This window comes from Argiope bruennichi, chromosome 2, assembly GCF_947563725.1.
Source record: "Argiope bruennichi chromosome 2, qqArgBrue1.1, whole genome shotgun sequence".
Classification (NCBI taxonomy): domain Eukaryota; kingdom Metazoa; phylum Arthropoda; class Arachnida; order Araneae; family Araneidae; genus Argiope; species Argiope bruennichi.
In genome coordinates, this window is record NC_079152.1 from 137376881 (window position 1) to 137404490 (window position 27610).

The 27610-nt window shown below is 28.4% G+C and overlaps 1 protein-coding gene across 1 annotated transcript in view; it reads right to left on the reverse strand.

Moving 5' to 3' along the window:
* LOC129962354 (titin-like) overlaps positions 1-27610 on the reverse strand; it is a 308547-nt gene that overhangs the window by 141446 nt on the left and 139491 nt on the right. Inside the window, 30 exon segments of the mRNA XM_056076101.1 lie at positions 62-205; positions 373-630; positions 1174-1317; positions 1639-1893; positions 2709-2852; positions 2965-3143; positions 3928-4003; positions 4109-4252; positions 4772-5026; positions 5831-5974; positions 6551-6805; positions 7523-7666; positions 8561-8815; positions 9231-9374; positions 9477-9734; positions 10220-10363; positions 11887-12159; positions 12856-12999; positions 13173-13430; positions 13765-13908; positions 14470-14699; positions 15565-15634; positions 15752-15877; positions 16197-16367; positions 17324-18009; positions 18955-19184; positions 19473-19703; positions 20947-21149; positions 21370-21518; positions 21909-22082. Coding sequence (XP_055932076.1) covers positions 62-205; positions 373-630; positions 1174-1317; positions 1639-1893; positions 2709-2852; positions 2965-3143; positions 3928-4003; positions 4109-4252; positions 4772-5026; positions 5831-5974; positions 6551-6805; positions 7523-7666; positions 8561-8815; positions 9231-9374; positions 9477-9734; positions 10220-10363; positions 11887-12159; positions 12856-12999; positions 13173-13430; positions 13765-13908; positions 14470-14699; positions 15565-15634; positions 15752-15877; positions 16197-16367; positions 17324-18009; positions 18955-19184; positions 19473-19703; positions 20947-21149; positions 21370-21518; positions 21909-22082 — 6032 coding nt within the window.

Here is a 27610-nt window from a genome sequence, read left to right on the forward strand (position 1 = left end):
ATCTGCTACGATAAAGCACAAGTAATAAATTCAAATATATTAATTAGAAACTATATTCAACCTGAGACATTGATTCGAGCAGATGAGGAGGCTGTTCCAAGACTGTTAGTAGCTTTGATGGTATATTCGCCAGAGTCTTCAGGATATACAGTCAATATATCCAAGGCAGCAAAACCGAAATCAAACATGGTGCGATATCGTGAGCCTGTAAAAAGTATGAAGCATTGGTATCAAAAGCAATTCAAATTACTTTTTGACAGAAAGATATAAAATAATGGTATAGGTGTCAGAAAATCCAAACATATTCATACAGTTATATATAATTCAAAACATTAAAACCCCACTTTTAAAAAACAACCGCAAAATACTCACCTGAAGGCAAAGGTTTTCCATTGAAGAACCATTCGATCTTCATAGTTGGGTCAGGATATGGCTCAATCCTGCATTCCAAATGGCTACTCTTCCCCTCTACTAACTGGTTTGGACCGGATAATGGCGTCACAAAGATAGGCCCAGAGGTAATTTTGACATCTTCAAATGCCTGTTGCTGATGGCGACTAGTATCTTCAAGATATTGGATCTTTTTCAAACCTTCAGGATGTTGAGTCTCCAACAGAAGGGAATGGCTGCCTGCATGGTTAAAAGAAAAAAATGTCTAATATCAAGTATACTTTTAAATAGTTTGATATATTTTTATCTGTTTGGTAATAAAGATAATTTCAATTACCATTTTTAAAAAATTTTTTAGTCAATTATATTTTACTAATAGATTAACTTAAAACAAAACTATCAATTTTACTGGTTATTGTTCTATCAAATTTAAAATTTCCTAACACAATAATAAATCATAATTCAAACTTTGAAAATTTACTAAAATATAAAATTTTTTGATAATCTATGCACAATGGCATAACAATATCCTGAAAAAAAAAACATAGAAGATGTTCATATATAAAAACTAAAAAAATTCAGTCAGATATTTTAAATGTTAAGAAAAAATAATTCATGGAAAATTCATCCATCATTATTTTAATTTTACATTAGATGTGAAAAAGATTTTGTTTACTTACAATTGAACAGATCATTATCAGCTAATAAATTTGTTTAAAAGTAAAGGTATAGCAGTTAGATTTTAAATAAAACATTTGTAAATAAAAAAAAAGTGTCATATACCTCTGACTGCCAAAGTTGCAGAGCAGACAGCTTGCCCAAGCTCATTTGTTGCTTTGCATGTGTATGTTCCACTGTCTTCAGGTTTCACGTATGCTAAGTCCAATGCAACAAATCCGAAGTCGTGAGTCAGTGTCACTCTTGAAGCTGCAAAGTTATGATTTATACATTAATTACTATTCATTATTTCTTAATAATATATCATTTAAATTATCAAATTGCAATTAGAAAAAAATTTCTATTTAAAAACTATTGGAAAATAATATAAGAAAAATGATGGTTCTATAGAGGCAGATTCAAAAATCTCGTCTTGAAATGTCTATAAAAATAATATGAAATTGCACTATAGCAAATTTTTACTTCGTGTTTAAAAAAAATGCTTCTATAAAGCAGACAAGAAAATTTATCTTAAATCGTTTGAAGTTGCAATGATTCATTTTTTTCTAAAAACAATTAGAAACTGCTTACCAGGCATAATGGCAACTCCATTATGGAACCATTCCACTTTCAGTTTTGTATCTCCAACAGGTATCAGCCTACACTCAAAATGCGCGCTCTGGTTCTCCATTAGCTGCAAGTTCTTCATTGGCTGTGTGAATACAGGTGCCTGTGTAGTGGCCTCCTCAATATAACTGGTTCTTTGATAGCGACTCATGTCCTCTAGCTGTTGAATTTTCTCAAGACTTTCTGGTTGCTGGGATTCCAAAATAAGGCTGCTCTTGCCTGTGTCGAATCAAAAAGAGTCATTCTTCAATGTTAGAATGAATGAATAGGTTTTGCCATTTAATAAATATATTAAAAGAGCCATTTAACAATTATATTTTGCTTTAAAAATTTATAAATTTTCATAAACGTAAAAATATTATTGTTTTTATTTCTCCACACAGACACAGCCTACCAATAAGAAGCATTCAATAATTAGAAAACAACCACGGATTTTGTTTTAATGTGGCGTTACTATTCTTGTGATGAAACTATTAACCTAATTTCAATTATTTACTTTGTTCTGTTTTTGAATTTGTTATATCTTATTGTTCATATATGAACGAATAAAGCGATACTTCACTTTTTGATCGATTTTGTCTAAAATATGAAACTTGTGCAATTTGATAAAAAGATGCCACACAAAATTTCAATTGTTTAGTCCGATCAGTTTCTGAGGCATCGTGTTCGACCATCAAGTTATCATAACTTTATTTATTTTTATATTTATGCATTAAAGGGATATAACAATAAATGATAAATTTTCAAATTCTTGACAGAAGAGATTCGTATTCTATAGTAGAAATTAGATATTTCTTTTTTTAAATTAGTAGCACATCTTAAATTTCTTTTCTTTTTCAATGAAAACAATTAAAAATTGTTTCATTCAATTTTTCCTCAAAAGCTTCACATTAGCAAGAATTTTAACAAGATAACATCTGGATCGCAAATAGATTTAAAATCAGATCAATGTAAATTTAATTTGCTTGTTCAAGTTATTGCAAATGAAAATGAACGTGAAAGTAAAATGAGAGAAATTCTAAACATAAACTTACTAATGCACTTCAGAGTGGCAGAAGTCACAGCCTCTCCCAACGTATTGACAGCTTTGCATGTGTATGTTCCAGAATCTTCAGGATATGCATACATGATATCCAAAGCAACATAGCCAAAGTTAAAGGTTCGTACAAAACGAGTACCTATAATAGAATAAAAAATTCTGTTAATTATAGAATTTTTAATAGAATATAAAACAAACATGGTATACTGTGGGATTCAAAAACATGAATTTCGAAGAAATAATATTCAAACCTTGTTTAACAGGTCTTCCATTATGATACCACTCAACCTTGAGTTTTGGATCTCCAACTGGGATAAGGCGACATTCAAAATGAACTCTTTGGCCTTCTTTGATCTCAACATTTTGTGGTGCCTTGGTAAATATTGGTGCTTGACTAGTCAATTCTTCTTGGAAGACTTCCCGATTATATCTAAAAATGGCAGTAATTTACAGTTACAAATAATTAAACCATTACAGTACATTCAGTTTAATTGTACAGATAAAATAACTGTATAACTTTTTCCTATTATAACAAAATTATTTCGAACTTAAAACAAGCTTTCAAAATAATAAACTTACTTTAGATGGTATGTATAAAAGATCTTAATTCATCTTTCAAAAAAATGCAATTTATTTGACCAGCAAAAGTAATGAAGAAAGATTATTTTTACTTCAGACAGAAAACAGCTTTTATAATCTATTTGAAAATATTAATGAAAAATTACTAATAAGGGCAGCACTGATAATATTTAAAATACAAACCAAGCTGTTTAAAGGCCCTACTAGCACAAAATATCTACAACATTGTTTCGATATTTTCGTAGCATTGGTGGCCATTCAGAATATCGTAAAACATCTTGTACTAATAAGGGAAGCGTTTATGACTTCGCACATTGACTCATAGTTAAGAAAAGTTCAATGTCGTAAAAAATTTTACCAATTAATTTAGATAAAGCTATCAATCAAGTGAATAAATATGGTACATGCTTTTTAGAATACTTCAAACGAGTTAAAACACCTCCCAAGTGTTAGATAAATGCTATTTCAAGTAAAATAACTAATAATTTTATACTAACTAATAATTTATATAACTAATAATTTTATAATATAAAAATTATACTTCATGTATTGTTTTGAACAAATTATATTTTTTAATAACAGTTTATAAATCGCAGCACAAAATCTCGTGTAAAGAAACTAAAAAAATTCCGAACCTTGAATAATCTTCCAGCATCTGGATCTTTTGTAATCCTTCTGGATGTTGGGTTTCTGACATGATTGCGGATTTTCCTAAAAAAATGAAATGGATTATTTTATTCAACTCCAAAAATATAATTTTATTTAATTAATTAAAGAACCAACATAAATAAAGGTTCCATATTAAATTCCTATTACCTGAACAAGTCAGTGTTGCCTGAATTTCAGCTGATCCCATTGTATTAACAGCTCTGCAAGTATAAGTTCCAGAATCTTCAGGCACCACAGATAAAATGTTCAAGGCCACATATCCAAAATCATGGAATGGACGATAACGATGTCCTAAAAGGAAAATATTAAGCAAACTCAATATTTGAACATTTAATTGATTAGTAAAATAGAACATAGAACTTCTTCAATTTTAAAAATGAATATCCAGAAGAAATTAAATGATATGTCAGCATTTTGCATTCAAAAACAGCAAATCTATTATCATTATATAATTTATTTCCAGAACTGAAATAGAGAAGAAAAGGAACAGCCCTCCTAATTACATTATTAATCATTATTTTCAGTTTACATCGGAAAGTTTTTTAATTTAAATATAAAAAGGAAAATGGAATGTTTTGAAAATATCACATAACTTATTTTATTAAAATGAAATCTAATTTAGTTTATGCATGTAAGAGAAAAATTACATGAAATAATGCATATGCTCTGCAATAAAAATTAAAATGGCATGCACATTCATGAAATGAAAACAATGAAACACTTAAAAAAGATTAAAAGTTCCAAAATGTAAAAATTATAAAAACTTTAATGCAATGAAGAGAGGAAATAAGTCAAGAAGATATCACTTACCAACAGGTAAAGATTTTCCATTCCTAAACCATTCCACTCTAAGAGAAGAATCATTTACAGGCTCTAGCCTGCATTCAAAATGTGCAAGTTGGCCTTCATTTAGAGTCAAGTTATTTAGTTTAGTCAAGAATTTAGGTGGAATTTTAACAGCTTCTTCAATCCAAGTTTCTTTGTGGTGACGACTTTGATCTTCTAAATACTGAATTTGTTGCAGTCCTTCTGGATGCTGTGATTCCAAAATAATTTCGCTTCGACCTGAAAAAGTCGAATCATAAATAAAAAGACATCGCACGTCACACGTCAATAAAGAAAAGTTGTTCCTTTCCATAATTATGCTTCATTGTTTCAAGGAAAACAGCTAATCATTTCTAGAATATGTAAAAATGCCCCAGAATATTCCAAATTATAATAAATTTAAGAATTTCAAGGCAATGTTATAACATTGAACCAAACAAACACATTCCGTGGACACAGATACAATTATGAAATATAAATAAAAAAAGTGCAGTGTAAAATGAGTATTAATCACTCTTTAAAATAAGTTGTTACGTTTGAAGATACTATTAAATAGTATTAGGCTTTAATAATTCATTATGTGCATCTTATGAACTGAAATATCATGAATAACATAAATTCTGCTTTCAAAAATGAAAAAAATTTAATTTAAGTAATAGATATTAAAACTTTTCGAATTTTATTTTTTAAATGTTTAGTTAAATATCATTTATAGCAGACATAAAATTGATAAATTTCAAATCAATAAAGAATCATTAAAATTAAGTCGTAAAAATTTGAAATAACACAGAAAACATCATCTAAAAACATCCCATATCATTATCTATATATTATTTATTTATTTCAAAAGAAAAGCTGACTGCTGATAATGCAAAATTTTTTCCAATTTTTAAAGCCCATTTTTGGGGAAAGAATAATTAATATAATTACATTCTAAAAACATATAAACATGCATATGTATAACTAGACATTATATATATTTGGACTTCATATTAATTCTTATATTATATTATATCAGTCTTTATTTTAGATACGATTACTTACCACTACATTTTACTGTGCATGAAGTCACAGCTTGTCCAAGACTGCTAATAGCTTTGCAAGTGTAAACACCACTGTCTTCTGGGTACACACTTAATATGTCTAAAGCGACATAGTCGAATTCGAATGCGGGTCGGAATCGATGTCCTGTTGAATAATTACAAGAAACATGTAAATAAGAAAACTTTAAAAAATTTAAATGAATAAATTATACAGAAAAAGTCGATTCAGTTTTCTAGTACAAACAAAAAAAAAAAAAATCAAATTCATAAGTCCTATGATTCAATTTTATTAGATAGATACATATATATAAACAGTTACATTAATAATATTCCAATATAAAGGAACAGTACAAAACTTATTGAATTGATTTTATCTTAAAAAATAAAAATAAAACTACAATAGAAAGGATTCATCGCCATTTCAAAAATTGTATCAATAAATATAAATATATCCCCAAAATATCGAAGACAAAATCACAATGTTTGATAAATTTATTATTAAAAAAGAACCTTTTTTTTCATTTCCCCAAATAATAATGGTAATGTAGATAATATATTTAGTACAACATATACTACAGCATCATCTATATTTTATTATGACTTTTTTAAACAAAAATCCATTCTGGCTTTCTGTTTAAATTATGCAATTCTTGTTATAACGGATAAAAAGGATAAACTCAGGAGTAAAAAAAAAAAAAAGTTAGAAAAAAGATTTACTCACCAACTTTGAGGGGTGCACCATTGACTAACCACTCAATTTTCATGGTAGGATCGCCTACAGGAGAAAGACGACACTCCAAGTGGATGTTGGTGCCCTCAATCGTTTCAATATTGTGCAGGGGTTTTGTGAAAGTGGGAACCTGCGTGATGATGGTTTCTTCAAACTGGTCTCTCTTATAGCGACTTGAATCTTCCAAATGTTGTATTTTCTCCAGACCTTCAGGATGTTGAGTTTCAGTAACAACACCACTTTTGCCTATACAAGTGAAAAAATTCTGTGGTTAACAAATACTTCACTTTACCGATTAATATTTAAAATATGAGCATATATTCTAATTCCGGTAAAAGCAAATACCATAAAATATTCTATGAAAATTTTACCATTGGTACCTCAAAAGAGATTATACATATTTATATTCAAAAGAGTTCTCGAATATTAATTCAACAAGCCATATTTATCATTAAAAGTTTATAAAGATGAAATAATAATACAAGTTAAGCACGTAAGGAAACTTTCTTACATAATAAAATAAAAGCAGATTATAATAAATAAATTTAAAATTATTTAGATGAATTCGTTGACATTTTTAATGAGTTGATATTTCATATTACTAATATCTTGATATGTATAAATTAATAATATCTCAACATGTAACATTTCTCATATATATTATTTCCATCGTTATATTCATTGATTAATAGTTTACAAGCCTGTAAATCAACATTTCTCTATTAATTTTTAAAAAGCACAAAAATATAATTAATTTTTTTCCCTTCCATTAAGTTTTCCCTTTTCCCCATAATTCCCACATTTATTTTTTCATTCTTGATTTGAAACATCTTGATTTATAATTTTAAAATAGTTTTTAAAAGCAAAATTAAATCTATTTACAAAACAAAAATGTTTAATATATGCACACGTTCTTTTACTATTAACCTTTGATTAAAAATAGCAACATCTACTTCATCTTACCAATGACTGTAATGCATGCACTTGTATGTGAGGATCCGAGGTGGTTTGTAGCTCTCACTGTATATTCACCAGTGTCCTCAGGATAAGCAGTGGTGATGTCCAAAATAATAAGACCAAATTCATGTTTTGTCCGGAAGCGAGAACCTGTATAAAAGCCATATATGTACATAATTAAAACGTATTTAAATTCTTTTACAAGCAAATCATACAAAAATAGCCATATATATATATAATAAACGTATTTGAATTCTTTTACAAGCAAATCATACAAAAATTTATCGATTTAAGGGAAATATTTCGCATATTATTAAAAATTAAAACACATTTAACACCTAGAAAAATAAAATTATTTGTTAAAAAAATATTGCAATATAATATTTATATAACAAATAGCATTGAATACATTACAAAATTGTGAAATGAAAAAATACATTTTAAATTTTTTTAGAAATCTATAGATTTAATAATGAGTGATGAAGACTTTATAATTGTTATCGATTTTAATATATTGATTGAAATTTATTTTGGATAAGTTTATGCAAAAAAAAAAAAAAAAAAATGTTTTATAAATGTTAAGAATTTATTTCCTAAAATAAAAGCTTTATATGATTTTTAATTCTAAAGGATAAACAATTCTTATCTTGCACAGATTATGCCTTTCTTATAAGAAGTATCATTAAGTCTCACAAACAAAACAAAATAAAATGTTTCAGAAAATAAATTTGAAGACTTGGTGAACTGTAAACTATTTATAAAACTGTGCTATTAGAGTAGGATTCTATAGATTTAAATTTTCACATAGAGTATTATATCAAAAGCATTCATTATTGGCTTCTTTATTTGCTAAAGCAAATAATTTACTAATTTTTAAAAATAAATGCAGGAAAAAAATTTGTTTATCCAGCAAAAATTAAATTGCTTACATTCTCGATAGATTTGATAAAAGCAGCTATCATTACACAAATATACATATTCCCACATTTTCAGTTATCGCAAATGAAAATCAAATTCACGAGTTTATCAAATAAAATTAACTACCTGTAGGCAGCGCTCTTCCATTGAAAAACCATTCGATCTTCAAAGTAGGATCTCCAACAGGTTCGACTCGGCATTCCAAATGCACCCGCTCTCCTTCTCTGAGGGGCTTAGGGCTGTGCAGAGGAATGGGGAAGAATGGCTTACTTTTGGAGATTTCTTCAATGAAGCGATCTTGGTCCACGTGAGCAGGCCTTTCGAGATAGCTAATTTTTTCATCAATTTCATGAATGGTTGATGTATCGACAGAGCTCTTAGCTGCAATTCGATGAAACAAACGACATTAATAAATCTTACAAATCTTAAATGAAAATAAATATTATTTAATTTAAAGTCAAACGATTATTCTTATAATAATAAAAATCTTTTTTAAAAAAATAGAATACAATGCAATCATATTATGAAAACAGATATATTACAGTTTTTTTATTCATTAATAGCGCAACTTAGTTAGCTGTTTCAAAATACTACAGAAATCAGATTCCAAAGCAAAAGATATAACTTATTATAAAAGCACAACAAATATTAAACAACATGATTTTAAGTCAATTTTCCGCCAAAATTTTTAACGATGTAGTAAGTAGAAATTAAAAACAATTGTGAATTGTTGATATTCATAATAAAAATCATTTAAATGTATATACTAGATAGACTAAAGGGCAATTGAAATTACCTTGAACTTGTATTTGTTTGCTCAGCTGTGCTTGTCCTAAAGCGTTTTTGGCTACAACAGTAAAAGTTCCCGTATCCTCAGGGAATACATATAAAATATCCAAGGCAACATATCCAAAATCAAAATACGTCTTAAATCTATGACCTGAAAATAAAAGTAGCATTTATTAAGTTTTACATTTCCACATCATAAAATGCGAATATCTCGATTGCACAAAATTTCGAATCACTGTGAATAAGCACACACCAGTTGTAAGCGGGCGTCCGTTGAAGTACCATTCGACAGTCATAGTAGGATCTCCCATGGGCTCCAGTCTGGTTTCAAAATGAGAGCTCTGTCCCTCAACAAGCTGATTCTTTCCAATAAGCTCTGAAGTGAAAGTGGGTTTTTGAGTGCAAATGATATCTTCTCTTTCATCTCTCTTATAGTGAGAATAATCTTCGAGATGTTGAATTTTTTCGAGGCCTTCAGGATGCTGAGATTCTACGACGATACTCTTTTTGCCTGGGAAAAAACATTAAGTTTAATGGCCATAAATGTTTTGGTCTATTTATAAAAATTATTTCATAGTCATTATTTGCAAAATCAATTTTGGAATTATTTGAAAAAGAATTAAAACAGTTTTAACAACAAAAATCACAATTAAAAACCGAATTTAATTTTCCTTTAGAAAAAAATTTTAAATTTCTAGATGCTAATAATTTTCTTTCAGCAATTAGTTTTCACAATATATACTGTATTCTAAAAATTTAGCATAATAATATGTTCTACCAAATTAATGAACAATATGAATAAGATTAAATTTATTGTATGTACTTTAGAAAAATTCTTTTTCCCCTTCTTTAACTCAACACAAAAATAGTATTTTAAATAAGTATAAAATCATCAATTCATTAAAGTTCACAATTAAATTACCTCTGTATAGCTGTACCTCAGATATAGTTAAATCAGAGGTTAGGCTTATTAAAACTACATAACATGATACTCACTTATGCAAATTAAACTTGAAGATGTTTGTGCAGTTCCCATGGTATTGGTTGCAACACAAGTATAAGTTCCCGTATCTCTAGTATCCACACCTCGAATAGTAAGTGACACGTATCCGAAATTAAAGAAAGTTGTAATTCTAGAACCTATAAAATAAAATTGTGACATTAAGAATAATCTAATTACACAATAGCTACAGCAAGGTTTCACTCCGATGAGTACCAATATTAAATAACATTTGAAAAAAATTATCGATATCTTTAAGTTTGAATTTGCGTTTCCGAAAAACGGATTCGCAGCAAATGAAATATACTGCTATAAACGTGGATTTCTGGATATAAACGGATGAGTTTTTTTTAACACCTCAAAGTTGTGATTTAGACTTCATTATGTACTAAAAAAGATGTATTAAGAAATATGTAAGTATATGTAAATCATTGTTCAGAGGCATTCATTTAGCACAATTAAGCTAAATCAATGCCTCTGAACACAGTTAGCACAATTTAATTCAGAAATATAAAAAAAATATTTCAAAATTGTAATACAAAAAATTAAAGTATTAGCAAAGAGATTAAAGAATGAATATGTAGAGAACAAATACTTAAATATAAATAATGTCATTTACTATCTTAGCATGGGTGTTTCATTCAGAATAAATTCTGTAATTTTAAAGAAACAAATTCTGAATTCGTTGCAAATAATCTTTATTGATTTAAAATAAATTTTATGTTCACTCAAATCATACTAAAAGAGTATATTCAAGCTGCTCATTTTGTTAAACAAAAATATTGTATAAAGGCTTTATCAGAATTAAATAATCCCACTGGTTGTAAATAGAACCAGAAATGTCAGCTTTAGACTGTAACTACTACCAACAAAAGAGAATCTGTGTCTGTGTGCATCTGCTGCCACTCTACAAGTCAGACGGATCGACATAGAACATAAGTATATTTTGAAGCCTGGAAATGAGAAACTTTAAGCAATTTTTTTTCAACTTCAGTTTTATTCTCATTTTTCATTTAATTAAAAATCAAGCGACATTTGGATGTTTTTCCATGATAACTTCCAAAAACATAAATGCACAAAAATTATTTGTACACCTTTTAAAATTCCAAAAATTATCCTTTATATGATATCATACAATTTTTCTCTTAATTTTCATAATTTTTCAAACATTTTTTTTTTTTTGCATAATTTAAAATTATACTCTTATTATTTCAATGAAAATCAAATAATTTTCATTGTTTCAATAAATATTTAATATCATTGTTTTCCTCCATTTTTTGAAAATGAAGGAAGAATTTATCTGCTTATTTTATTTTAGGAATACGAAAATGAACTTATTGCATTAGACATTATGCAATGAGAAAACAGATAAACCAGCAGTTACATTTCTAATAGCAGTATGATGTCATGGGGTATAATTCCATCAGAAAATTCAGGGAAGTCATAAACAGAACAAGGAAAAGGTCAATAATATTATCTAACAAAGTATGATTTGAATGTCTTTCACCCATTATGCTTAAAAATGTTTTGTTAAGGTATTCAAGGACATCCAGTTACACACAAGAAATTTAACAGAAAAATAAAAATCAATGCTCAAAGCAAACTAACTGATCACCAAATACGACATGTTTGTGATCAATGAGATCTAAAATTAATTACTTACTTGCTTCTACGGGTCTTCCATCCTTCAGCCACTCCACTCGCATTGTTGAATCGCCTGAAGGTTCGAGTCGTGCTTCAAAATGAGCTGTCTTGCCTTCATTTAGTTCTAATTTCTGTATGAGCTGTGTTTTGAAGTAAGGCTTTTGTTTTACTGTCTCATCCACTTCAACAAATGTTTGGCGCTGAAGCATTTGGTACGCTTCAAGCTCTTGCGTCTTTTGGATGTAGCTTTCTTGTTCAGGAATACCTAAGCTTCCTGTCACTTGTTCAGTCACTGCAAATAAGGAAGATATTAATATGTTATAGAAGATTTCTAAACACTATTTATATTATGGTAAATTAAAAGATAGATAAACTTCGAAACATAATTTTTTTCCCTAAAATTCGCAAAACAATATATATATTTTTTTTTTCGATACGATATTATCAAACTTTTTACATCTTTAAAGTGCGAGTTATTCTAAATAAAATTTTTTCACTGTAAAATTATGAAATAATAACTACATTGATAATAAAATTGATATATTAAAAATGAGGGAATTTTCCTAATTGGTTTTAAATTTAAGACATTCATAGTTAAATAAAACGTTATTTCCAAAAAGTGTAGACTTGAATATAAAATAGTAGTGCCATTTTATTTACATACTCTTTATAATACGAAATAACATGAAATATATAAACAATAAAGAGTAAAATAATACTAAATGTTATTAAATATTCGAATAGGGAATATATAACAGATAATAATAAAAAAAATTATAAAACAGCATTTAATAGTCAAGTAAAATAAAATTCTCTTAATTTCTACCGTTAAATTCTTGCGTGAGTTTGAAGAACTGAAATTTAAACAGATGGACAAATAATAACGAATGTATCTATTAAAATCTGCATCTAATCGTGAATGCATTCTATTAAATTGCAACTAGTCAACGAAATAAATATTTGAAAAGAAATGAAATCATCAAATTACCTTTCACTTTCAGAGTTGCAGTTGATATTGCTTCGCCTTTTTGATTCGTAGCTTTGCACATGTATACGCCTGAGTCCTCTGCTCTGACATTAGATATATTCAGAGCGACGTAGCCAAAGCTGAAGGTAGTACTAATACGAGTTCCTAAATATGATAAATAAAATAAATCGCATACCAGAAAATAAATATAATTTATTTTCTTGATATATTTAAGAACAAGAATTTCATGCATTTTAAATGGGATCATTGCTATATGTATTTATTTCGAAATGAAGTAATAATATAAAAACATTATAAAGAAATCAAGCTACACTTACCCGCTGTTAGTTGTTTTCCATTGAACAGCCATTCTATCTTCATCGTAGGATCACTTACTGGCGTAATTTGACCTTCGAAATGAGCAAAGCCTCCTTCCATAATGTTTTCCAAAGAATGGAGAGGCCTCACAAAAACAGGAATTTGTGAAACGATCTCCTCGATGGATTCTTGACGTTGATATTTTTCATAATCTTCAAGATGTCTAATAGCGTCCATGCTTTCAGGATGTTGCGGGGCCCGCTCAATTTTTGCTCGTGCTGTAAAGAAAAATTTCATTTATTTTAACTAAATAGCTAACAAATTATCGATAATATCAGAATCATTGTCTTATCTAATTCAAAACACGTAATTCACCGCCAATAAATTCTCTGTTCTGATTTAAAAAAACAAAATAAAATAAAAAACAATATATTGGTTTGTCAACAATCAAAGGTCTTTTTTTTTTATTTTTTTTTTTTTTAGATTATGCAAATAAAATTAATTTAATGTATCAATCCAGAAGTTTTAACTATTGAGGCATAAAACTCTTGGAAAACAAAAATAGCTTTTAAATGTTGAAAAGGATGTGTGAAAAAAGAGCATTATACTTACGAACACATCGCAGAGTAGCTGTGGTAGTAGCTTCTCCAGCCTCATTAACAGCCCTACACATGTAAACACCAGAATCTTCAGCATAAACATGAAGCAGGGTAAGGGCTACATATCCGAAATTGTACGTTGTCATCACCCGAGAACCTTAAAGAGAAAAGAACAATTTTTCAGCAAAATTATGATAATAAATAATAAAAACGAAGAAAAAAATTTTGTATATTATAATATCAGTTTTGAAAGAAAAAAAGTCAAAATACTTTTAAAAATATTCGCCAACATTTAAATAATGAAAAATTAAGTGATATACGCAGCCCTTTCTTTTATGAAAATCTAAAATTTTACAATAATTTATCTGATTTATTGTTTCAGTTTAATCAGAATAGAAAAATTCATACGAAAAAACAAAACACCATAGCATATCACATGAAAGATTATTAAATTTTATAATCTTTCTAATATAAAGATTATTATTTATAATTATATTTTAACTTTAGAAAATAGATTGAATTTTTTTAGCAAAACATTTTAATGATTTTTGTCTTTACTGTTCAAATGAAATTTAATAGTACTATATAAAAACCGAAAATGAAAAAAAATTCCATAGTTTTGAAATAAGAAATACACTGCAGCAACAAATATTTATTAACAAAAGTTCGTGATCAACTGTTCGTAATTCAAAACCTGCCAAATCTCAGAGATACTCACTTGCTTCGACTGGCTTCCCATTCACGTACCACTCAATAACCATTGTGGGGTCACCAATGGGTATGAGCCTGGCGTCAAAGTGAGCCCGGTCTCCTTCCTGGAGAGTCAAGTCCCGGATGTGTGTGGTGAAGGCAGGTTTCTGAGGTGGCCTCTCTTCTTCAGGAGCTCTGGCTCTCGGAGCTGCCCTTTCCACTGGCTTCAACCACACCACTTCGCGAGGCGGAGAGCCTCTGCAAAACAAAAGCAGGTGCATTGTCAAATTTTCAATGACGAAACTTTTTTCGGATTCATGGTTGCTAATAGACTATTTTGAGGAGGAAAACTTAATAACAAAGATGAAGAAAATTTATGGCTATTTTATTCTACCAGTGGAAATTCTTAGCTGAAAATTCAAATCTTAGCATTTTAAAATATTAATCTTAGTCATGTTGATTCAAAAAATGCTATTTACTTAATAGTAAAGGAAATAAATCTGTCGCAAATACGAATTATATTAACGGTCACCAAATATAACTGGTTATGTTTTATCTATTTAATTGCCTTCACTTCGTTATTACAGCAATTAAGAACACCGAGTGTCTGTTTAAATAATATTTGTATAAATGTGGATGTCATGAATCACAATAAATACCGACATTTTCACTAAGTTCTTAAAATAAAAAATTAGCCTAAAATAAATAATCGATATGATGATAAAGTTAAAAATGTTTTGAAATCAGTTGATCAATTTGTTGAAAGAGGGGCTCAAAATATTTAAATTTATCATTACTCAAATAATTAAAATATTTATTAAAAAAAATGAACATTCAGTATAATTAAATACATATCAACATTTGTATAATATCTGAATTCTCGAATTATTCTTTAAAAAAGTAAAAGAAATACAGCATAAAACTTAAAATCTTATACATTCCTTGTGATAAAATCAAAATTTAGACGAAGTTACTATTTTCATAAATTTTTGAACACAGTTAAAGAATCTTCGTAAAAGTAAATAATTTATTTTAAGCTTCATTTTAAAAAAATGAAATGTTAATAACATATAAGTTCTTAAGTGTAAAAAAAAATTCTAGACAAAAATTCAAGATATCTTACTCTGGGCAAATAACTTTTTGGGGTCTTGGTAAATGAAGTCGCCATGGTTCTGCTGCAGGAGCACTTTCACCTACAACAAAAATTTAAAAAAAAATCATTTAAGAAACTTAGCCAACAAAATTGGAAAGTTTGTTTATGAAGTAGCCTAACATCTTCGACCGATTTTGAACATCAAACTTTTACGTACTTTCAACATAAAGGCGAGCACGAGTAGCAGTACTACCAGCTTGATTTTGAGCAGTGCATTGATACCAAGCTGAATCCAACATAGTCACTTTATTGAAATAAATCGTTGAAGCTCCCTCGCTGGTTTCTAGTAAAATAATTTCAAGAGTTTATTACAATTTCATTCAAGTAAGGTTTTAAAAAACACACAATTTTTTTAATAAATTATAAAAAATAATTTTAGAAGCACCCAGTGGCCACACTCAACTTGATATTAATAAAAAGGTTAATGAAGAAATGAAAAAAAGAATTTAAGACCCTTTTTAAGAAATAGTTTGCTTTAATGAACGAACAGATAAATATGTAAGAGTTAAAAACGCAAAGATTATTAGTTAAGAAGCAAATGTTGTACATTATAAAAGAGTAATAAATATGTAATAGAGATAAAATTTATTTTAATTACTAACCGATAATAACGTTAGGAGGTTGGGAGTGTAGCTGAACTCCATCTTTTTGCCAAGTGATATTTGGGATCGGAGTGCCGATTGCTCTGCAATGCAGCGTCACAGGTTCTCCCTCTCGAATATGCTGGCTTTGGAAACGTTCGACAAATTTTGGAGCCACTATTTGTTCTTTTTCTGAAAATGTTTTAAATCAAATATATTAAAGTCATAGACTATTTATATTATAAACACCCTATCAAGTGCTCTTTCAAATTATAAATTTGCTCTTTTTTTAAAATATAGACATACATTTCTAATGAAAATTAATAACATTCATTCAGTTTGAAGATGCCAGTTCATATTATCATTGATTTAAAATACGTTGCAATATTTTTGTGACAATATTAATTCACAACATACAAATTATTTCAATACTTGCATTTGGGTCAAAAGTTTAGTATGCTAGAAAATATTTATTACTAATAAATCTCCAGTTAAATAAAAGAAATTTTTATAAATAATTAATTTCAAAATAAGTTATTATTCTAATTAGCTTGTTCACAAAAACAAAATCTCATGATTTATCGTTCTAAGCAAATCTTTTTCTAAAATTTAAATAAAATGTTGAGACACTTTTTTTATTCGTGTTACTAAAATAGCAACTTTTAACATAGCATTAAATATTTCTAAAGTGGAAACTAAATCTGATAAATATCATTTACAAAAGTATTAGTAAAAAAATAACAAGAAAACTTATTTATTATCTATATATTTAGAAGTTACTTAAATGAAAGCGTTAAAAAGATACGTATTTTAAAACCTTAATGAATACAACGTAATTAAAACGACAATACAATAACGCCTTCAATTTAAGAAAAAGTGTAGTATTGACAGTCATAAACATGTAGAAAAGAAATAATAAATATATTATTACGAAATACATCATTTTTTAAAATTAAATTATATGTATATTTTTTGTATTACACATTGCATTAAAATGCCAACAAATGTGTTAAGTTTATTAAAAACTGTGTAGTAAATAGTGAAATATAAATTTTTGAACAAATAACATATTAGTTTTGCAATAGATTCTTTCAAAACTACACTATATTTCTTTTAAAACCATTGTTTAAAATTCTTTAATATTTTACCTATCACGTGTAAGTTGACATTGAAAGAAACTTCTCCACTTTTATTCTTGGCAACACAAGTGTATGTGCCGGCATCTGTTCGGCTTGCTGTCGTTATCATGAGGGCGTGAACACCACCTTCGTTTACTAAAAGTTTGTGGGTGGCATCATCAATAACTTGTTTACCGTTGAGATACCAACTAACATCAGGGAAAGGCCGGCCGCTCACTCTGAGATCAAATCTGACCATTTTTCCTTCAGTGACTTCCCGATCGCCTGGAACTTTGACAAAGTTGGGCTTTAGGGCTCGGCTGGCACCTGTTGAGCTTGTGTCCACGTCGTTCTCTTGGACTGTCCTCACAGTGGTGGTAGTAGTAGTAGCAGCACCATCACTGAGGGTAAAGGAAGTGGGTTGAGATGTTATGAATTGTGTTTGGTTAATATTATTAGTGGCATATTGCTGCTGCTGTTGCTGGTATAACTGTTGTTGTTGCTGATATACTTGTTGTTGTTGCTGCTGCTGCTGTTGTTGTTGCAAATGCAGTTGCTGCTGTTGTGAATAGAGGTTAGTAGTGGACACCATTTGTTGGGACTGAATGTGGGTTTGCGAAACTTTTTTCGAATATGTTAGTTGTTGCTGCTGTTCAGATTGAAAGCCGAACTGAGTACTTTTTGGTAAGGGTGAGGAAGGTGTTACGGGGGCATAGCTGCGAATTAAAAAAAGATAAAAGGCAGAGGCAAAGAGAAAGAAAGAAAGTTCAAATTAAATACTATTCTAAACATATATAAGCAAAAAATGCAAGCAAATAAATGATGAATTCTCAAATGTACATTCTTCATTCTGCTACATAACGACTGATTAGATTTTAATAAATAACTCCATAAAACAGAAAGTTAAAAGCCCTATTACTGAAAAAAATAAACAAGTATCCAAACTAAGAAGCGCTTCTAAGTTCATAATGATAATTAATATTTCATAAAATCCATGAGAAAAGTCATCATTTCATTGATGTTACTTTCAAGCATGAGAAGAAAGAGCAAAGCAAATTCCTAACTAGAAAGTTCTTCGCCAAAAAGCATTAGAAGCACATTGAAAAAACATTTTTCATGACAATAAAAAATGAAAATTGCCATTCTAAAATTTAATTTCACCTTTCTTATCAGGCATTTCATTAACGAAACATACAATTTTAATTTCACATTTAAAACCTTATTTTGAAAATATTATTTCTTGACATTTTTAAATTTAACAAGTAATAAATAGATTATTTTACTAAGTTTTTTTTTTAAAAATATGTTTAATCAGCGATCATTATTTATAATTTTTCCTTGAGTTTATAATTCCCACTTTAAATAGACATTCTCTTATTTTGTTCATTAATCATCGAATCACCTTTTACTGGTAATAAGACAAAAGCATAGGTGAAATAAATTACGAAAATTGCATGTGGCAATCAGAAAAAAAAATGCATAAAAAATTAAAATAAATAAAAGAAGAAAAAAAACCAATCTGAAAATTTTACGTATTTGTATTTTTTTTAATTATGGGGATAGTTTAATTTTATTTTGCAGGAAAAACGAATCTGACAAAAAAAAATCTAACTATATAAAGATATAATAATCTTCCAAATGTATGAAGCACGATATTTTACCTCCTCTGTGTTTGAAGTTGCTGTTGGAAACTTGTTGGCGTGCCCACACCTTCAATGACTAGATGGGCTGAGCAAGCAATTCGTCCATTCGTGTTTTCGGCCAGCAATGTGTAGTAGCCTGCATCTTCAGGCAGTGCCATGTGAATGTGAAGAGTAGCCACATCATCTGTGTATGTCATCTTAAAACGCTGAGAGGCAATGATCCTCTGACCATTCTTAAACCATGTAATCTGAGGGGGAAAACGTGTTCATGATTATTATTTCGAATTAAATGTTCTTCATGTAAAAAAAAAAATCTGAAGATTTAAAATATGATAATGATCCATTATGACGCACATCAAAATCACTAAGCAAGCTTAACAGAAGTAAAGACGTTCATATAAATGCCAATTCATTTTTAGTTAATTGAACTAATAAAAATATTTTCATTTCTACAATTAGGATTTAAATGAATAACATTCAGCATTTAAGCTCATTTAAATATTTTATTTTCTGAAAGAAGCACAGGCGAGTCTTACTTTTGGTTTAGGATTTCCAGATATCTTGGCTTGGAATGTAGCTTCGGAACCTTCCAATAGTTTACTATTGCGAGGTCTGGCTATGATTTGTGGAGCACTGGGAGGATGTGCTTTGTCTAGTGGTGCAGGTTTCTCAGCTGTAACGTCTTCACCTGGTAGTTTTCTGAACAAGGATTCACGAAATTCGACTTCTCGAAGCAACCGGTATTCAAATGTGTCAACCCGGAAACTCTGGAATAGAAAACGATTAAAATAAGAGAGTCGTCAAATTGCAAAATTATTACAGGAGCATATTGATGACAGCAAAATATATTAGAATATATTTTAGAATTTATTCAAAAGTGAATCTGGGCCATAGGCAGTACATGTTACGATGCCTTCTTTTATTCCTGACCAATTTAATTTCACATTTAAACTCATTTTGAATTTAATTCACACACCTTAATGATTTATTTTATTTCATTTTAATAATTATATAAAAATGTTTTTATTTATCTCTTTTAATACACTAAAAAAATAAAATTCTAAAAAACATTTCTTTATTCTTTTTACACATTTCCATTTTTCTTTTAAACACTCTTTTTACACAGTTAATAGTTAATGATTAATTTACTTAAAATTAAAAACATTTTATTATTAAGATAGATTAAAAAATAAATAATAAACTTCAATCAAATGTTACAAAAAATATTTTGCAACAGAAATAAATAATTAATTATATTTTAATGAATGATTATTATAATTCATTGTAAAAATTAATTGCAGTCCTAAAAATTTATAATTTAAAAAAAAACGTATATTTAACAAATTTATTTATTTGATAAAGTTATTTACAGTTTCCAAAGACCTCTCTATGAGACCTTTCTGCCGACTGGCATAAGTAACTGCCTTGTTTGCGTAGTCGAAAATCCGCTATTGCATATGTTTCATCTTAGCTATTTTATTCCAATAAAAAGTTTTATCTAATATTTTTTTAATTATAAAGGTTGATACAAAATACATTCCATCTATAATTTTTTGTTAGTTTTACATTTACAAAATTGCCTTTTACAATTTTTTATCATTATAAATTAATAAAATATAAACTTATATAGATAGTAAAAGCTTGCCCTTTTATCTTTTTATTATTATCGTTTTTTCTTCTATCGAAAGAATTCAAATGAATAAGAGATTTTAAATGCTTTTAACATAAATAGACACTGATGATTAAAAGAGGAAGAAAAGTAACAACTGCTATACTATAAATGTGCTTATCATTGCCATCTTTAACATATAATACAAGAATAGTAGTTCATTTTATAAAAAAAATATTAAAATGATACACAAATATTAATTTTTGACACTTTCTTTAAGTTTTACATACATTCATCTTTTTATTATTATTGTTTTTTCTTCTATCGAAAGAATTCAAATGAATTCAATGAATTTACATACATTTAAAGAAGTTTGGGATGCTTAAATTTTATAAACTTACTTCAGTACCACTGTAGTACATGGGACAGCTAGGGTCGACATCATAATCTGCTGAAGTGGTCCTCTGGTACATACCGTCAATGTGTTGTTGCTGTACATAAGATTGGACATAAGTACCACTCACTTGTTGGCCTATTTGAGTACTTTGTATGTGAGTCATAGGTGCCTGAACCTGTCGGAAAGTGTCTTGTGACACAAGTTTTCCTGAATAAAAAAAGAAATTTACTTTAGTTATTATTTATAGGATGAAAGATCGATATGATAATATTTGAAATTAATACATTTTTGAAATAAAAAAAAATTTAAAGACAAATATTTAATAGCAAATTGATTAGCTAATATGCTGTCTCTATTGTCTCTTGTAAAGTAAAAATTATGGCTAGTAAATCTGGATAATTCTTGCTAAATTATCAATACTGCATACCTTTCACATCTCTATTAATGGCAACAGTAAGAGATGCTTCTCCAGCACAGTTAACTGCTGTGCAAGTGTATTCTCCATCATCATCGGCTGTGAGTCCTTTAATATCAAAAATACACATCCCTGTGGTTGGGTTATATGTTACATTTCGCCTGCGAAAAGGAAAGGAAAAAACCAATGTCTTACTCAGATCAACAAAATAAATATACATATACATTATGATTTAGAAGAATATATAGCAAATAAGCATTTAAAGATTATCATACAAAGAATCCAATAAAACTGGCTTCAAAACTGTTTTTTCTGTGCTGACGTGACGTTGATTAAAATGTAATAAGTTGCATTAATAATTTCAAATCATTAAGATCTACAGTTCAAAAAATATAAAAGCAAGCCTCAAGAAAAAAAATATTTAATCAAGATAATAGTGGACATTTTTTTTAAATGATTAGAAGGCAGTTTTCATAGGGAGCTTCTAATAAAAGGGTAAAATTTTTTCCACCGTATCAAGCCTCTCAAAATGAAGCGCATAAAACACAAACCTATTATCATTCTTGATAGGCATCCCCCTTCTTGACCAGACAACTTCTGGAGGGGGATTTCCTGTGACTCTGCATTCGAAGTGAGCATTGCCTCCGTCGATGAACCGGCCAATCGTCGGGGGCTTCTCGAATATCGGTGGAGTGGCATTCAAGGGGCGATGTCCCTGAAGTTGACTAAAAAAGACAATTTTTTTTTATATAAAATTGAGATATTTAATAAAAGAAATCATTTTCTTTAAACAATCAAAAATTCTTATAATTACCAACAAAACCCGATTTATTGATTATAAATACAGAGAGTTAATTGAAAATCATCTCCCATAGTTAAATATTTTTGAATATCAACTCGATATTTCAATTCAAATTATAAAATGTGTAAGTTAACTAAGAGGTTATGAATTGGAATTTCTCTTTGACTTAAAATCCATGCATTGTAATGCATAATAATAAGTCTAGAAAATTAAAAAAAATAAAGAACAATATTTGTAAACGAATTGATTTAAAATCCATGCATTTTAATGCGTAATAATAAGTCTAGAAAAAAAAGAACAATATTTGTAAACGAATTCGAGAATGATTTTATCATATTAATTAACTGTTTTTATTCTATCCAACTTTTTATTAATGAGGTTATCCTTTTGATATCATATTTCATAGCAGATTTTGTTCTAAAAAAATCCTTCAATTTTTGAAAAAAAATAACCACTAATATTTGGGAGAAAAAAAAACGGAATTTTAATGGATTAGCATTGCACGCACTAAAATGCGTTCTGAAAAATTTTGATACATAAAAAAAAATCTATTTATGAATTTGCGTATTTTATCAGTATTTTGATAGATCTAACAAAATTTAGACACTTTCTTTGAACATTTAGTGTTTTGAAAAGTTACAGTTAAAAAATATGTGACCATGTACGAAAATATTTTCGTAAAAAAAAAATAAAAAAAAAAACATTTTAGAATACAGTTTTTTTTTTTCTTTCTTTCTCAATCAGTTTATTCCAAAGTCTGCATCAAGATATGCGTTTATATGCAATTGTTACACTTTGTGTTGTAAATGCTCAGTAAAATGCCTATCAATGTTATACTTTAATATGATTTCCAGTTTTTTTAAAATAAAAAATTGGACAAAAATGATAAAATTTCAACAGACTCGTCTTATAAACTAGTGCATAACATCTGATAATTTCATAGTTAAAATTATATGCAAAATTAAAAATGATTTATCTTGTCAACTAAATACCTATTCTAAAAATATATTTGTGTAATACATCTTGTAATACCTATATGTGCAACTATGTGTTCTAACAAAAAAATCTGAAAAAAATATAATTCGTTTTCTTTTATTTAACCTTTTTAATTGAAAATTGCTTAATAATATTAAGAATAGCCGAAGAAAATTTTTGTAAAAATTAAAGGAAAATAAATAAGATTAGTTGATTTATCAAGGTTCTTTGATTTTCTTGGAGATGAAACCAAATGATATATCAAACGATCATCAGTTTTATGAAACAGCAAACACGGAACTCGGCATCAAGCAAAATTTTGTATGGTATACCGAAAAATAAAAACTAATGTTCTCATTTCTGAAAATCAAAAGTTTAATTCTTAACAATTAATTTCGCTTTAGCGTTAAAAAGAAGTCTTCGCGTTTTGACTGGTATTCAAAAAATACAATGAATACTTTCAATGCCTTCGAAGTCATAATAGTTCCTTACATAATTTATTTAATTAATTAATTTATAATCAGTTAATTAAAAATTTCGAAATTTAAGCGCAGAAACTACATTACTATTGATTTTGGAAACTATTGTGATTTTTCCTTTCTTTAAGCAAGTCAAATCAATATTCGGAGTCATTTGTCCAAACAACGTGTCATGTGAATTTTTATAACAACATTAAATTTAAAAATATATTGGCGACTTGAAAGGCTTTATCACTCAAACCATACATCAAAATTAATGAGCATAGTTGGTTTATCAGTACCCAAAATTTCATGCAGTTGAATCCTCAAGTCCCCCATCCAGCTGTTCTATAATTCTTATTTAGCTTTGAAAACGAAGAACAGGAAAAAGGAAGCATTCTTCATGTGTCACTTTTCAGACACCTCATCTTCTCCCCGTCTAAATACATGATGCATCGGTCCATAAATCGTCACGCTTCTTCATTGCTACTTTTTAAAATCATTCTAAAAAGAGAGCCCCAATTTTTCCACAACTGCGATGTTTATTCAGTGGAGCAAAAGCAAAAAGTGAAGGCAATATTTAGAGAATAAGCCTAACGCACTCCCAAATAGGACAGGAGAAGGAGCTGCCAAGGATCCCGGTGACGAACTCCAAAGCCTCGCACGTCGTCTCAAAAATAGATCCACAGAAACAAAACAACTACAACTTCCACTTCCATCTGTCTGCACTATCAGTTGCAGTTTTGAGTCAGGAACTCGAAAAGAAATGATGAATGAATATAATTCCTAATTTGCATATAGGTAATTTTGAAATGCCTCGCACTATTAGGTTAAAAGAATGAAAATAGAAAGCAATTAAAATTAACTAGAAACACTAGAGAGTATTTAGAAAAAGCGCCTCTTTCAACTCTGAAAATAGAAATTTTTGGTATCCAATTTTTTTACTGCACATTTTATTTCTGTCAAAGATTTTGAGCAGAATTAGAAAAAAATATGTTTTAATAGAATTTGTTTAACATTCCATGAACTTTTAATGCCTGTCATCTGATAAAAATTGTCTGTCAAAGCATAAAGATGACGCCTGTAGTATCTCACATAAACCACAGGTAAATCTAATCATTCGAAATATTGCATTTACAATTCATATGTATGAGTGTTCAGAGATTGAATGTAAAAAAGGCATAAAACTGCACCCCCAGCCAACAAATAAATGATTGTTCAGTTCAAGGATGAGAAGGTTAGACATCCGCCAAACAACATATTAAATACATCCGCTGGTTTTAAGAAAATATGTTATTACTGAAATTACAAATTTTTGAACAACCCTCATGGCCAACCTTCTTCAAAATTCACTTCACATATAAACTAGGAATTAATTAGATGACGCATTAAATTTAGTAATGATTTGTAAATTAGGAGAATAAAAATTTAAGGATCTGCACAGAAGAAAAAAAATAATAATTTGCAAAGGAGAAAGAAGAATGGGCTGGTCCAATCACTCCCCACACAAAGTTGAGGCTGAAAATTCAGGCAATATAAAAATAATAACAAACAATTAAAGCGAACTTTTTTTAATTTAAAAATTTAGATTTAAATAAAATAAATTTAAATTATAGATTTGGTGAAAGAGTAGAAATATATTTTGAAATGAGATCTAAATTACAATTTTATCAGTATGTCAAATTTAATTTCTTTGAACTGATAAATCTATTTTTACGATCAAAGGATATTTTCAATAAGGACACTGTAAAAAGAACCCCAATACTCACGAATTTTATTTTTATTTTCCTAAATATGATGTTGGAGTATTAATATACTGCAGATGGTTATTTAAAATTAAATCAAATGGTATGCTTAGAGAGAAAAATAATTTTTAAAAATTTGTATGGGTACTCTTATTCTGGCTCAGGTGTCCATCTAAATTCGTCGGGGGTTTAAATTAGAGCACAATTAAATCTGACATTTCTTAATTGAGAATTTTAGATCTGAATAGCAGATAAGAAAATATTTTCAATTCAGTTCTTCAGAGCAAGGACCTTTATTCCATATAAAACATTTTTGTATTCTCATTTGGAATATTTAGGTTAATATATGAAATTCGTTGGCTAAAAAGCAGAAAATGTTTTCTGCAAAACCATCCCTTTATAAAACCGAGAATAATTTGTTAAAATTTTTCATGCAGAAAAAATTTACAAGCATCACTTCAATTGCAACAATTAATGTATTAAATTCAAGGATTCTAAAGTGGAAATTTTATTATTATTGCATATTTAAAACCTTATTTTAACAAACCTTTAATTTTGCACAAAAAATTAAGTATACAGTTATTATTTTCTCATATTTTTCTTAATATTTATAATAAAATGGTAAATTAATAATGTTTTACTATATATATATATATATATCATACTTTATATTATATATATATATCACATCACAATACTTTTTAGTTTAGGAATAATTTTTTTAACGGGAAAAGTTGGAGCAATAATTCTCTCAGGTGTTAGATTAGTCAATAATTGAAACAAATAATGTGGATTTCAGCCATCCATGAGGGGACAGCAGAATTCAACATCACACACGTGGATAAAGCAAGGTCGTACAAATCAGCGGAAGTGAGGATTTTGTTTTTGTTCTTTTCCATTCATTTGACTCATCAACACTGGGAAGGTTAAAAAAAATATTGGAACAATACGCCCCAGTAGAATGATTGCCAAGTGGGCTCACAATGCGTCAGCTTTTTCTATTGCAAAGTTTCTTTTCTTTTTCATAGAAAGGAATCTGTACTGTCGGCAAGATAAAAAGATTCGACATTTATTCGACCTAATTGCAGATATGCAACATGCAGCACTGCAGTCGCAAATTCTGCAGTGGTGCCTCTGATGCTGAATCTTGATTCAGTAGAAACGGCAAATGATATTTTAAGCTTATTTGCAACTGAGAAAAAGCTGTTCACCCTTTCGATAAATAAAGATCTGCGTTTATATAACGAAGAGAAAAACATGCGGATAGTTTGATACACTGTACTGGATGAGAGCGTGATTTTATAACATGCGTTTTGCAAAGGCCATCAAAAACATTTTTCTTTTTCAGAAAAAAGAATATTGAATATTGAAGAAATCGCGACCTGTTTTTATTCGGATCATAGCTTACGCAAACCATTTTTTAAATTTAATTTGATTTTGAAACAAACCTATAGCTAAAAATGTGCAATCATATGCAAATGATCCGATTTTAACAATTTGAAAAATATCTTTGATTTGGTTAAAATTGCGTTATAAAGTTAGCATATATTTGCGTAAAATGTATCATTGGTAAGACCAAAGCTCCATACCATGAAAATTGTACGATTACGAAATCTCTATTTATATTAAATAAAAATAAGTTCTTTTTTTTATTCAAAATAAAGAATAATGAATCTGAAAATATAGAAAAACATCATAAAAGATGAAATGCCCGAATTTCGAAGTTCAAATATAACACTTCTAAAATATTTCTTTCAGATTTCATAATATTGCTATATTTAGCATTAAGTTTCAAGATTATTACTGCATTATGATTTCAGTTTATTTTATCAGAAGATACCCTACTATACTGTTAAAAAATTGTATTTTAATACGTTTTTATATCTCTTTAAAGAATGCATCAAACGAATCAAAATAATTTTTCGAACGTCGTAACAGAGAATATTTTTATATTAATTCTTTAAACTTAATATTTTTAAAATTACATTTAATTATAACAATAATTACGTACGCACAAAAATATACAAATATATATTTAAAATCGTTACAACACGCCTGTGCCTAAATTCAATAACTAAAGTAATAAAAAGTGTTATTTCAAAATATACTTAAAATATTTTGATAAATTTATTAAAATGAGATAAAAATTATACGGAAATAAAATTTATACTACAGACAAGTATTTTTTTTTTAATTTTAAAACTGCGCAAAAATGATTTTTGTGCTCTAATAGGCTTCGAAGTTATTGAAGAAAAACTTTTTAGTTAAAAATC